This window comes from Lepisma saccharinum, chromosome 10 (assembly GCF_977018435.1).
Source record: "Lepisma saccharinum chromosome 10, izLepSacc3.1, whole genome shotgun sequence".
In the NCBI taxonomy this organism is placed as follows: Eukaryota; Metazoa; Arthropoda; class Insecta; order Zygentoma; family Lepismatidae; genus Lepisma; species Lepisma saccharinum.
The window spans coordinates 44,976,326-44,990,105 of NC_139238.1; the positions used below are offsets into that span (position 1 = coordinate 44,976,326).

General features: G+C 38.3%; 1 protein-coding gene across 1 annotated transcript in view; it reads right to left on the bottom strand.

Annotated features, from left to right (window-relative positions):
- The window catches only part of LOC145994082 (uncharacterized), a 184,427-nt gene extending 171,078 nt beyond the window's left edge, over positions 1 to 13,349 (bottom strand). Inside the window, exons 1-3 of the mRNA XM_083130167.1 lie at positions 13,201 to 13,349; positions 4,402 to 4,610; positions 3,278 to 3,427 (exon numbers count right to left, since the gene is read on the bottom strand). Coding sequence (XP_082986293.1) covers positions 3,278 to 3,427; positions 4,402 to 4,610; positions 13,201 to 13,254 — 413 coding nt within the window. The 5' untranslated portion in view covers positions 13,255 to 13,349. The remainder of the gene's footprint in view (positions 1 to 3,277; positions 3,428 to 4,401; positions 4,611 to 13,200) is intronic.
- Positions 13,350 to 13,780: the final 431 nt, after the last annotated feature.

Sequence of the window (13,780 nt, forward strand, 5' to 3'; positions counted from 1 at the left end):
ATTAGGATTATTTCTTGATGTACAAAAGGCGTTCGATCGAGTTTGGCATGCTGGACTCCTGTATAAACTGCGACGAATGAGGTTGCCACTCAGCTATAGAAAGGTCATAGCCAGCTTTCTCTCTAATCGAAGTTTCATTACGTCCATAAATGGGCAGAAATCGACGCCAAGACTGGTCCGTGCTGGGGTACCTCAAGGATCGGTGATTTCTCCGATACTTTACTCTTTGTATACTGCAGATGTACCCACCCCAGATAAAGGGATAATTGCCACATACGCAGACGACACTGCACTATTCACTACCGGCAAACGTGTGCTTCACTGTCAGAAACAGATGCAAACTTTCCTGCCGATCTTTGAACGTTGGGCTCAACGGTGGAAAATCAAGATAAATCCAGAAAAGAGTACTTCAGTCGTTTTTAGTCTATCCAATGCCAAAGAAGGGGCCAGCTTGCAACTATTTCAGCGAGATGTACCCAGCGCTGAACAAGTTAGATACTTGGGGGTGTTGATTGATAAACGCCTTACCTTCGGACCACACATCAATGCCCAGACTAAGAAGGCCAAACAGAGGATAGGATATATATACCCAATGTTCCGGTCCATGGCACTCACACTCGAGACACGCCTGCATTTACATAAAAGGATGGTGCGGCCGATATTACTATACGCCAGTCCCGCCTGGCAGCATGCAGCGAAGACTCATTTAATTAAACTGCAAAGAGTCCAAAATCGAGCTGCCAGAACAATTGGAAGGCATCCTCCTCTTACTCGCATAATCCAGATACATGAAGATCTGAATTTAGAGCTTCTTGATGTAGCACTACGACAAGCCAAACTATCCTTTTGGAATAAAATAAGAGGACACACAAATCCACTAATTAGCAAGCTGGGGTCGGAGAGGCCTCGTCATTCCCGCATTAAACTCCCAAGATTGGAGTAACTTTTTGATTGTTGTGTTATGTATGTGGTGATTGTAATTGTTTTGTTCACTTTGGGAACACAATATTTTAAACTTCGAGCGACAGTTGCCGAAGCTTGTTCTTGTTATTATGTATATGAAGTTAATTGTTAAAGATGTTGTCTACAGAATATAACAGATTGGAGTCAAATATAAGTATGACACTCCATATCGATTATGACATATTACCGCACCGCACCGCACCGCACCGAGAGCTCAGTTGACTGCCAGATGCCAACTGCGGAAGGATAGGAAGATCTGGTCCCCAAGACTTCGGTCTAGGATAAGTCCCCGGCCAGATCTTCCCTAACTGATGTTTCCCCTTACTGATCCGGTTCCAGGTTCAAACCTCGGACAAGTCCCCGACCGGGTCCCTTCTTCAATAGTACCTTGGTTCCCAGGTGCAAACCCCGAAAAGGTCCCCGACCAAGGAACTGAAATGGATGTGTCCCTCACGAGCCGGTTCCTAGGTGCAAACCCTGGACAGCCCCCGACCGGTTCTCCCCGTAGAACTTGGTTCCAGGTTCAAACCTCGGACGAGTCCCCGACCAGGTTCTCGCACACCGTCCGTCCTGATTCGTTGGGAGGTACCGTTTGACGCTATTCACCTGGCTCACGCCCAAACAGAGGTACCCGCGGACCCTGTGCATCCTGTTTCTTTAACTTCTACCCCCCCCCCCCCCAGTTGGCAATCTTGATAGAGGGCGCTTTTTTATTATTGGTCACGTGTGTTTGTTTAGTCACATGTGGTTCTCTTTTAGGTAATCACGTGGGACCCTTTTTCTGTTAATTGGTTTTTGTTAATTAGTCACGTGCCCCGGATAATTATTAGTACATTATGGGACTCGCATATTTGTATCAAGTGCGAAACCCTAACTGGGATAAAGTAAAGTAGCGCGTTGTTCCCATGTGGGCTAAGGTTTGTATTATTATTATTATTATTATTATTATTGGTGCCTAAGTTGAATATAATTGTCACGTGGCATGAAAACAGGAGGTCCCTAACTGAAATAAACTTTGGCTATTTGGATCCAATCTGGTAAGGTAATTAACTGTAATCTATCGGGGATAAAATTGTATCAAACCACCAGAGTATTTGTAAGGTAATTATTTTGTCATGTTAACGGGTCAATGCTTTACCCGGGGGTCGAACCGATTATCATTTAACACAATATTTTGTCGTAAATACCTTGTATTCACTGTTTTGGGTAATATATAAATGATCATTGCTCACACTCAAATGTGATATTCATGTTTTTCATTTCGAGCTTCACTGTTATTCAAGTTACACCCAGCAAGCCCTGAGATATCCAGAATCTGTGTTCTCCGACTGGAATGAAGTTAGCATTTATGGGTAGACTTTTGCCGTCCTCCTAATTGAAGTGTTTGGAGTGTAGTAATTGTGTGTACGCGTGGATGGGACGTAGCAAAGGCTAGGCGGACAAGAATACAGTCACCAGTTCGCCTTCCCATTATATTGTTTACCACAGCTCGTTTGAATGTCTCTCTTTAAAATGTCGCACCTTGTTGACTAGATAATTATTAAAACGACAATAAGTAACTATTGTAAAATGTTTTGTTGGTAAGAACAGCGAGATAATCCAGATGTGAATTATCGGGGACATTTATGCGGGGAAAAAGCCGGAAAAATTCCAACCAATTTCGGGAATCGAATCCGGATTTCCCGCGTGGTTGTCACTTGTCAGACGCTCTACCGACCAGATCACCGCAGCTCCTTGAATGAGTTCCATACTTTGATTATTTAAATTTATTTTAATATATTTTCTTGTATTTATGGATCTTCTTCACCCATTAAATGTCTCACCTCGATGACTAGACAATTATTTCGTAACAAAGAAACAAATAATGCTTCCAGGATTTGATAAAAATCGAATGACTAGAAAGTAATTTCGTTCTATTGTTTTTATAAATACAATATTTATGTAGATCTCTACTACTTAATAGTAGCAGTAGTTGTATTTGTAGTATTATTGTATTAATTCAGCTAATTAATTAATTATAAGTATTATTAATTAATTGTAATTATTATTATTTAATTAAAGTATAATAAAACAATGGTAATGTGAATTTGGAAAAAAAGTTTTAGAAATAACACCCCCTTTGATGAAATCCTGCGTACGCTACTGTATTAATTTAACTATATTTTGGCAAAGCAAGTGCTATTTCTTTTTCTGAGGGTAGAGCCATGGCACGGCGGCTCTCCCCTTAGAGCCGCCGCTGGCAACTACTACATAAAGAACCACACAGAAATAATAATACATTTCAAAAGTGTTACATAAACTAAAAATGTCTCACTTGTTTTGCTCTTGAAACTGGATTTTGTAATCACTGCCGCCAAAATAAGACATTGGCTTGAATGTGTCACAATTTCCCACAGCAACATAAATTCCATCATTCTTCAAATTACGTGGGTCTCTAAGAACATCACCATCCAGCGTTCGTAGGCTACAAAAACAATGACACGTGTGTACTAATTGGTAGACCATAGATAATACTTGATATTTTTACCACTGTAATAGTTTATAAACAGCCTGTGACTATGAATTATTATATTTTGTTAAGGAAGGAACAGGTTAGTCTGGCTCAGCGACTGGCGTCACTCTTGTGTCACTCTGGAATGGAAGGTTGCGTTCATTTTTGAACTAACATTGAATACTGAAGATGAAGAAGCCTTCCTGTCAGTGGCGTATTCTGAAAATTTTACCTCGTTTTCAGCAGCAATTCTTATTTTCTGTATGTACGTATTTATTATACATCCCATCTAGATTAATTACTTACAATATAAATAAGACACCAATGCAGCCATGACTGCAAACAAAGAAAGAAGTCCGACAAATTTTTGGATAATGGAAATTTCCCTTCATGTAGCAACCCGGTTGTCAGAAGAGTGCGATGGAGACCTATCAGTGGCGTACGTAAACCAGTCTTTGAGTTCCTTAAATAATTGATTAAATTATGGTTTAGAAGCTTGTTTTAATAGTCCGAATCTGAATATTATATAATGAGCAATAGGCGGTAAACTCGGTAACATGGAAAATACGCCGCTGCTTCCTGGGTTCTAGGGAAGAGTTGAATCAAGTATGACCGTTCAAGGTCAATTGAAGATTTAATTCCGAAAAATGAAATAAGAATTACTTAGAAAAGGAAAGAATGGTACTATGACATCCATAACTAATAGTGCAACAATTCAAAATAAAATTAAATCAGTTTCAGGCCTCCCAATAAGACAGTGGTTCATGTTATTGCCTCGTAATCAGAGGATGCCGGGTAAGATTCCTAGTGTAGGCATGTACTGATTCCAAAAAAGTAGATTTTTAACTTTGACTTTTTGAATAGCGTTTTATTCATAACATCAATGATAGTTTGTATTTGTTAAAAACTTGGGTGCATATACATATTTATTAATAACAATTACCTACCTGCGAAGGGCTCCTGTTTTTAATTTCATCTTCTGGCTTATCATGTCTAAAGTGGCTTCCCAGTTCTTCAAGTTCATATGGGTGAGGACGAATTTATGTTGCTGAGAAAACGGGTCGCCATTCTCCAGCACATATATTGTTCTCACCAAGCCATGCAGCTTGTTCTGAATCTGTTTGCATCTGGCGGAGGAGTTGCTTTTCTTTCTTCCCTGCAATTAAGGGAAAATGAGTAAAACGATGCACTGGCGTACGCAGGTTTTTTTTCAGTGTGTACATATAAATATACATACATACACACACACATATATATATATAGACTGTGTGCTGACGGACGCTGGCGTCAGGATTCTGTGCCTCTACGCTTTTGTACTCCATACTTTCTACTAGTGCCGCAACCACAGGGGGTGTAGGGGGCATTGCCCTCCCCAACCTTGGACGGAGATGACTTCTAGGGGGCAAGGGGGAGCAAACTTTGACGGCCAAGTGTACCTGTAGGGGGCAATTACCGCCCACAACTTCAAATTTTATGCAAATAAAAATACTTTTCGTAAATTTTTTTGCTCGCAATGCCTGCTTTTCTTAGTCTTATAGAGTTCAGAACTGTAGCTAGGGGGCGGCGGGAATCGGCCGTAGGCGCCGAACGATTTAAATGAAAATAATTTGTAAAATTGATTCATTGATTTGTAGTTTTAAGTCCATTTTACGCACAGAAAAGCTAATCGGGACTGGACCTACAGTAGAGAGTGGGATCCAAACCGCTGTGCCATGTGCCTCTACCAAGTATCGAACCCAGGACTCCTTGATCACAAGGCGACGATTACACAACCGGGGAGGCACAAAAGTTGTAACAGAGAGAATTTATTGGCGTCCCGTGAAATTATTTGCACCCTATTAAATCAATATTGATTTCAGAAAGCAAAATAATTTGATCCAAAAATTTTCTTGCTCGCTTCGCTCGCATTACTTCATTATTCACCGAATGGATTGTAAATTACCAGACAGAGAAGTAAGACTTGTCTTCCCAACTGCATTAGTACCAACTTCTACCCCCTTTCTGCATAATTTACAACGGTAATAACACTTTTGCTAATATTGCTACTACTGCTAATAATAATAGTAATAATAATAATAATATTAGTCCCGGGTTCGAATCCAGGCTTTGGCATAGATGTTTGTGAGTGTCCATTCATCAATTTCATCATGTCATCATCACTCATCCCCATCTTCGCAAATTAGCCAAAAGTGGCACAATAAGCGAAGTAAAATAAAGCAAATCAATAATAACAATAATAATATTATTGGTACGTTTATCTTGGTACTTGCCCCCCCCAAACTAAAATTTGTGGTTGTGCCTCTGCTTTATACCTACTGTGACAATGAGGTCAGGACCTCGAAATATCAAAACTTTTCTTCAATCGTGGTAAGTGTTTAATGTCTCCCACCCCATTTTTGTATATATATATATATATATATATATATATATATATATATATATATATATATAAATATATATAAATATATATATATGTATGTACGTATATATGTTCACACATACATACACGCATAATGTTGGGGCATGGAAAATTCCATTTTAGAAGAGCTCACATAAATACATTTCATTTCATTTCTTTAATTTTTAGAATTTATGGCTATTTTAAAAACAGACAATTCCGAAACATACAAATATAAAGCTCTAGACCTCGTTCCTCGTTTGGGCTCATTTGGAATGTGACGGAACGGAAAATCAGAATTGTGTCCTTTGAAAGTAGCGAACAAACATGCATCTATTCAATTTAATGCAGGGTGCGATTTGAGGGGGCAATATGAGGGATTCTTCACCCCCCCCCTCTTTCCTGTCTTGAAACATCAAATCTCTGGTAATGAATGACACATCTAAACCGGGGATCATTATTTCCAAAATACTTGTAAACTGCATCGTACTTATGGTGTTGATTGTTTGATTGATTTGGTGTTTTAAGTCCACTTTATGCACAGAAAGGCTAATCGGAACTGGACCTACAGTTTGAAGTGAGATCCGAACCACTATGTGCCTCCACCGGGTATCGAACCCGGGATCCCTTGATTTCAAGGCTACGACGCTACCAGTGCGCCATGGTGTTGCAAATTAATTCAATTAAGTTTACCTCACCATAGCTACGTACAAAAATTTCGATACTCAATTTATGGCGACTATGTACAGTGGCGCCAATTTATATGGGTCCGTGGAACCCGAGCCCACCCAATAATTTATGTGATTTTTTGTGAACTAGTGCCACGAATCTAACCTTTACTGAGAGTGACATTATTAAATACTTGATTGGATCATAGAATGGATCGGCGTAAATCAATTTTGGTGACACGAAGTTGTTGGTGTTTTATTTTCATGAGATATGAGCTCCAATTACCATTCTAAACCATAATTTTAAAAGTTATTCAAACACAAAAATAGTTATCGGGAGTCATTTTAAGTTTTTTTTCCCGACTTCATTACAGGCGCGGTTGGCCCTATAGCGCACAGGATCAGTGAACCCCCACTTATAATATACGGTATTTACCTCGAGAATGGACAATAAACAATGTATTTACCTTTTGACAATTTTTCACTAAAATTTCTACACAAGAAGTCATGTATTTGTGTCCGTAACACGGCAAATTCTTTTGCTGAGAAAGATAAACCGCGAGTCGACCGCCCTCGTGCAGACCTCAGCTGAACCCCCACAGGAGAGCTCTTGCCATAGGGAAGGTTCGGGCGGCAGGCAGAAGCTCGGGGTAGCTATATGGACAAAATACATGGAAGAGGATACTGAAGAACCTCGATCTCCAACCAATGGTCATGTGCAGTTCGTGCTCTCTCAGAAGCCTCAGCAGAAGCCAGAAGGCACCGTCCTCGCCTCGCTGCGAGTGAGACCCAGCTGGTTCCTCCCTTCCAGTGTTGCCCTGTGAGGTTCAAGTTTGAAGCGCATTCATTACATATTCAATCTTCTCTGTTGAATAATTTTTGTGACAAACCTCTTGACATAAATGCAAAATTGTGGCAGAGAAGGATGAGTAGAAATTAATGAAAGCTGAAATTAGGCACGATGAATTAAAATAAAATAAATACATTACTAAAATAACTCGTGCATGCATTCAGACTTTTTCATTAAAGATGGAAACACTTCGGATATGTGAAAGTAAAAGAATGGCGCGATCTTAGACAAGAAAGGAAGACGTGACAAACCCTGTCAAACGGGTGTCAATGTTTCAAATTTGTAAGTTTTCGAAGTGCTTGGATAGTTGTTGCAAAGTATTGATGCTCCAAAGGATGGCCTATGTTACGTCATTTGATGCAGTGTAGGTGTTGCTGTCTGCGCAGGTAAGAAATGACTGCTAAAATGCATACAATTAAAGGAAACAAACTTTCTCGTATGATGAAAGAAAATTAGAGATAATGCGTGTGCTGGTCGACCAACTCCAACTTTGAAGATAGAAAAAAAAACTGTAGCGTTTCAATGAAAGGGTCTCAGGTTTCTAGTACGCACATGCCATTGGTTGCCATTTCCCTTTAATAATTGTAGGACCATTGTGATTAGTAGTTTTATAATTGCAGGCATGGACGTCCGAAGGGGAAAAGGGGCCACACCTGCCTGGAAAATTAATGTCAACCTAAAACTATTTATTATCCACATATAATTTCATTTCAGGGACTGAAGGAGTGTTTTTTGAGAGATCAACACTATTACATGGGAAAATGTGCCTCGTTTGTCCCCTGTTGAAAAAAAATGATCTTGCTTCCCATCCCTGGAACAAATCCTGAGGACGTCCATGATTTTCTAATAAAACCCGAAATTTCTTTCATAGAGGCAAAATTATTGTACTTAGTTTTAGCCTTAAATTTATTCGCACACCTCTGCTATGAAACTTTATTCTGTGAAAAATTATGTACCAATCTTTTAAGCCCCCTCGATCCCTTTATTTCCTAAAAAATTCGGCGGGGGGCGCTGTAGCCCCTTTAGCTCCCCCTTTGCGTACGCCGGGAGCCGATGCAACATTTTTAGTTGTGATGAAACAACATGAAATATTAAGTAGGCCTGAGCTGATACCACTTTGATCTGATAGCGTTACCAATGCCGATGCTCTTACCGATTCCCACCAATGTCTAAATACCAATACTTAACAAATTAAAGCAGTTCAAAACATTTATAAAGTCTTAACATACAGTTGGAACTAAGCCATATTAATCTGCTACAGTTTTTCTTTAAAATACAGTATATTGCCAATAATGACCGGACACCCCTTGAACTATTACCCTCCAGCGAGAGGTGGTTGCAGTGAGATTTCATGGAGCACATAAGCCAATGATTACTACCCGGAACGTAGTACGTCGGTTACAGTGGTGGTGCAAAGAACGCCCCCAGTGGTCCCTAAGAACAATGGAAAAACTTCCTGTGGACTGACTAATCACGCTACATGTTTTGACGATCTAATGGACGTGTGTGGATGTGGCGAAGGACTGGGGAGACATTCTCACCGCAGCGTATTGTCCCCACCGTGAAATTCAGCCGAGGTGGAATCATGGTACTGGGCTATTTTTTCGTGATATGGTGATGGTCCCCTGGTTTTGGTACCTTGCAACTTTTAATGTTCAGGATTTGCTCTGTGAAAATCTTGAACCCTGCACATTATTTCTCACGGGAGTGATTGCTTTTTCATTTCCGGAGTAAAACTTTCATTTCCGCAACTTTTTTTTCAACATTAACCCACCCCTGGAATGTTTTAGTATCGTTCTTCAGACGGGAATTCCTTACAGCAAATTTACTTTGTAAAACTAAGTGGTCCGTCAGAGTGAAAAAGTGTAGAAGTCTAAACAACGACTTTTGGTCTATCATTGAGATGTGTCGATGAACTGGCCAGACAAGAGGAAGAACTTGAATACTTCCTCCTCTCTAAAGTTAAGAGGATCGTGAATACCATTTGATAATTTTCAGCGTAGAGTTGTGCCTTTGAGAGAAAACATCTTGAAAGAGCCAAGCTCCGGGGCCACAAGGATAAACAGAGAGTGTGGCCTCTACAATAAGAAATAAGAAGAGAAAGGAAGAAGGAACACTCTTCTTCGGCATTCTCATCATTTTTGGCGACAACCATGACCCTGCTCGGAAGCAGGCAAGCTCGACTGACACGAAATTGCGGAAAATGCACGATGACAAATGGAGGCACCCCGCTGGTCGAAGTAATAACGTTCGCAGGAGCAGGACAAGAAATAACAATCCTGCGTTACAGACGAGAAAACATCAAGGGGAAAGAAATAAATAGTGCAAAAGTAGATGCATCCTTTGGGGCTAAGAAGGGAACACAAAAAGCGAAATTTGCTCTTAGCAAGAGTGGAGCGAGTGCTGAAAGAATGGAACGAGCAGATGATAAAAATGAACTCAGAGATGACAGCTCATCAAAGTAGCGGAGAGAAAGTTAGTCGCTCTGCTTACCAATAGCAATACCAATAGTAACTAAAGGAGAAGGAACTGAAGAAGTCCATGGAGGATAAAATGTCATTGTTGAGGAAGACTCTGGGGAAGAACGTGTTCTCAAGTAGCGTACAGGTTGAACGAGAAAAGGAAGTGGACAAATGGAAAACATGTTAAGCTGATCGAAGGACGTGCCAATCTTGATAGGAGCATTCTGGCATTACTTGCAAACGAAACGCTACCTCAATCACGATGACACGGTTGAATAAATGAGATTTGAGTGCAAGGAGGTTGACAATATCAAGAAAAAGTTACTGGGAGAACTGAAGTTTGATTTAGAACATCGGCAAGTAGCTGAAATTCTACAAGAAAGGGGAGACAAGTGTTGGAGAAGAATTTCTTCTTTCTGCCGAACGCCACTGATTTTTTCCAGAGTGATATACGGCTGTTTATATGAAATCTCATGTTTGTGGACACATTAATAAAGAAAGGAGTTGTCGTATCAGTAACTGTGAAAGTTTTTCATGCAGCCAAGAGTGAAAGTCAGTGGTGTTAGTAGCAGTGATGAATCCAACCACTTTCATCCGAGAAGGGACATCAAACTTCACGGTGAGGGAGGGGGGGAATGTCATAGACATCAAATTATAATACTAATAGTTTTAAAATGGCCCTTACTTCTGATATGTAATTAAATTATATTAAGTTTAATTAATTATCACTTTAAGAATGATATTATAAGAATCGATATAATAATTTATTTTACAGTAAAGTAACCAAGACGGCTACGCTTTTTACAACATATCTGTGGATGACATCATCATAGGAACTTTCTGTGGGTTTCTCGTTGACACTTTCACACAAGCTTGAAGAGTATCCTGATCCATCATATTTCTTAATTTAGAAGTTAACAAAATGGACGATAATTTAAATGCTTTCATTACTTTGATTTTTAATTGAAATTGAATATGGTTTGCCAAATATATTAGCTATTGTCCGAATGCTCTTCAAGGTTATTGAAATTTTCGAGTGAAGGGATTCCCTCCCCCCCGGGTCACACCTTGAATTAATCACTGGTACTAGTAATAAGATAAATGATCTTTCGAGACCCCCTAATGTCTCTAAACGTCAGTCAAAAATCAGGCCTCGCCTAATTTGCTATGGGGCCCTATTTTGGGCATGCTTGACTGGGTTAATTGGCGAATAGTCGATAGAACTCAAGAAAGATGGCGACAGACCATGCAGTCTGCAATGGTTTAGCTATGGACTGTACTGCCATGTACTTGGTATAATGATGCTGATTTTAAAATATCATCTTTTCTCATTTCATCATAAGACTCGTGCGATTTTCTATTGTAAATAATAATAATAATAATAATAATAATCATAAAATAACAGTTTAAAACTATGGTAGTGTAACGTGGGCACGGGGGGTACCAGGGGTGCCTGGACACTCCCTAAGAGACCAAGGGCGCCGACTTTCCAAAATTTTTGTGGATGCATATCAATGGCGGTTAGATCTGTAATTATCAAGTATTGTATACTTTAAACAACTTACATGCACAATGATTGCAAGAGGCAAGGATATTATCAACACGTTACTAAAAGAAAATACCACATTCATACAAATTAAAATGAAAAAAATATTCATAAATGCAAATAATTGTAATTATATTGCAGAAAGAACTATGCAAGGATTTTGTTTGTGAACAGAAACTACAAAATGACTAACTTTATGTACAAAATAATAATAATGATAATCATGACATTTTAACTTTCAATATAAAACACATTCCTTCTTACGTCATTTGCACTTATGAATTTGTTTGCAATTTTGGTAATGTCAATATACTTCCATTGTTATTGTGAGGACTGCCTTTGACTTGGCCAGAGACAGGCAAGGAAGGGGGGAATGTGTTGCTTGGTTGTCTTTGCACAAACACATTTGAAACAATTATGTTTTAGAGGTTAGAAATTTTAACTTCCATATCAATGTTTTAATTGCTTATTATTTTTTGATAATGGCAAGTGAGAAATATTTACTTTATTTTGTTTTTATCAAACTAAAAATCTTGTGGGTGCGGAGCACCCACAAGATTATTTATGTGGGTGCTCGAGCCCCGGAGCACCCACGTAGTCGGCGCGCATGTAAGAGACTACTTTTAAAATACAATAAAAATCTGTGTTTTAGAAAGTAAGCTATTTCGTTTCAGTTGAGATGCCCCGCTCTCTCCCTCTCTCTCCTAAACAATGTGAATTTGTTTACTATAATACAATCAGTAATCACGTAGTAAAGATGATGTTTTTCACTTTATAAATCGCACAGAGTATTGACTCTCAAGATACAATGTTAGATTTTATGAATTAATACGCATTAGAAAAAGTGGAAGAAATTAACCAACATATTTACGCGTATTTAATTAAAGAAATCCTGCTAATATTATCTGTCGAGATATAACCTTGTATTGTATTACATTTGTTAGAGTAGGTTATTATGAACCAATATTGACTTTCAATTGCTTACTTCCATTAATTAAATAATATAAATAGCGTAACAATGATTGGAAAACCTGTCCTAAAGTGATAATATATATTTATTTATTTACTTTTATTTGGAATTACCGCTTTTAAAGGTTTTTCCTATATCTATAAAGGGATAATTTATAACCAGAGACTATATGTTAAAACTTCATCTTCATATACCTAATAGTTTCTGTGAATAGGAACATGAAGTTACGACAATTACCCTTAAGGTACTCCCAAATAAATTAACGTGCTCTCGCCTATGAGTGCAACCTCAACGTTTCTGTTATATGTATATTTCTGAATACCCATTTAAAGTAAAATTTGTTACCTGCGAAGCGATATTTAGCGGAGAAAAAGAGTACTTTTCTCTTTCGAAATAGTTAGAGATGGCCAAGAAGTGCTTTGCCCTCTCAAAGCCGGAACCTATGGGTCTATTGGATACTATGTGGAATAGGTTGACTCATCACAAATTTACGCGAAAAGATAGTTTCCAATGAAGGCATTACAAAGATTAATTCAACGTAAAATGTGTAGCAAGTCAATGATCCAAAGCATTAAAACTATAACATTGTTAACCTTCAGAAAACCACACACAATCACATGACGTCGTTTAGCAGTGACCGTTGAATATTCCGAATGGTTCCACCTTTACGTATTCACCTTGAGAAATGTCCTCTTTGAGAAGAGGATTAGTTTCGTACAATACTGTGCAGTTTATAAATGTAAGCTATTAAACGTTCTATATTTTTACTGATTATGTTGTTACTTTAAAACACACCAAATGTGATCAAAAAGTATGACATATGTGTAATTTGCAGGCTACTAAATATTTTACCTGATTACTCATGATGACAGGTATAGTATCATTCTTCTGCAATACATTTTCCATTCACTATAGACAAACTGTCTTCCTAATGATAATTTTACCTCCATTGTGAGGTAAATATGTGCTAAAAGCACTACACAATTTTATGTCTCACCATGCTGAGGAACACTAAATAATTAAATGACGTTCGTATATTTAGGAACGCACTGTTGCCAACAACATGTTTATTTCTCATGTATATTTTAAAATTTCATACCTGTGCTAAATAACCAAAGTACTAAATTGTCTAAGGGGAAATGTTTTTTTAGTGTATGAGGTAACATTCCTACAAAAATACATATAATATCATCATGTTCATTATTATTCCCTTCCAATAAATATTTCAATTCAGTTTGTCAATTCTTGCCCTTGCACACAAATGTTAAACAAAAGTTACATCTGTTCAGTATAGTATAGGTCATTCTTACGAATATTTATGTGTGATATATTTAATATTTTATTTATTATTGTTACTTGTACACTGTAGATAAATCTATTTAACGTAATCTAATATATATTACGAGTTCTATCAAGTAATGTAATGTGAAAT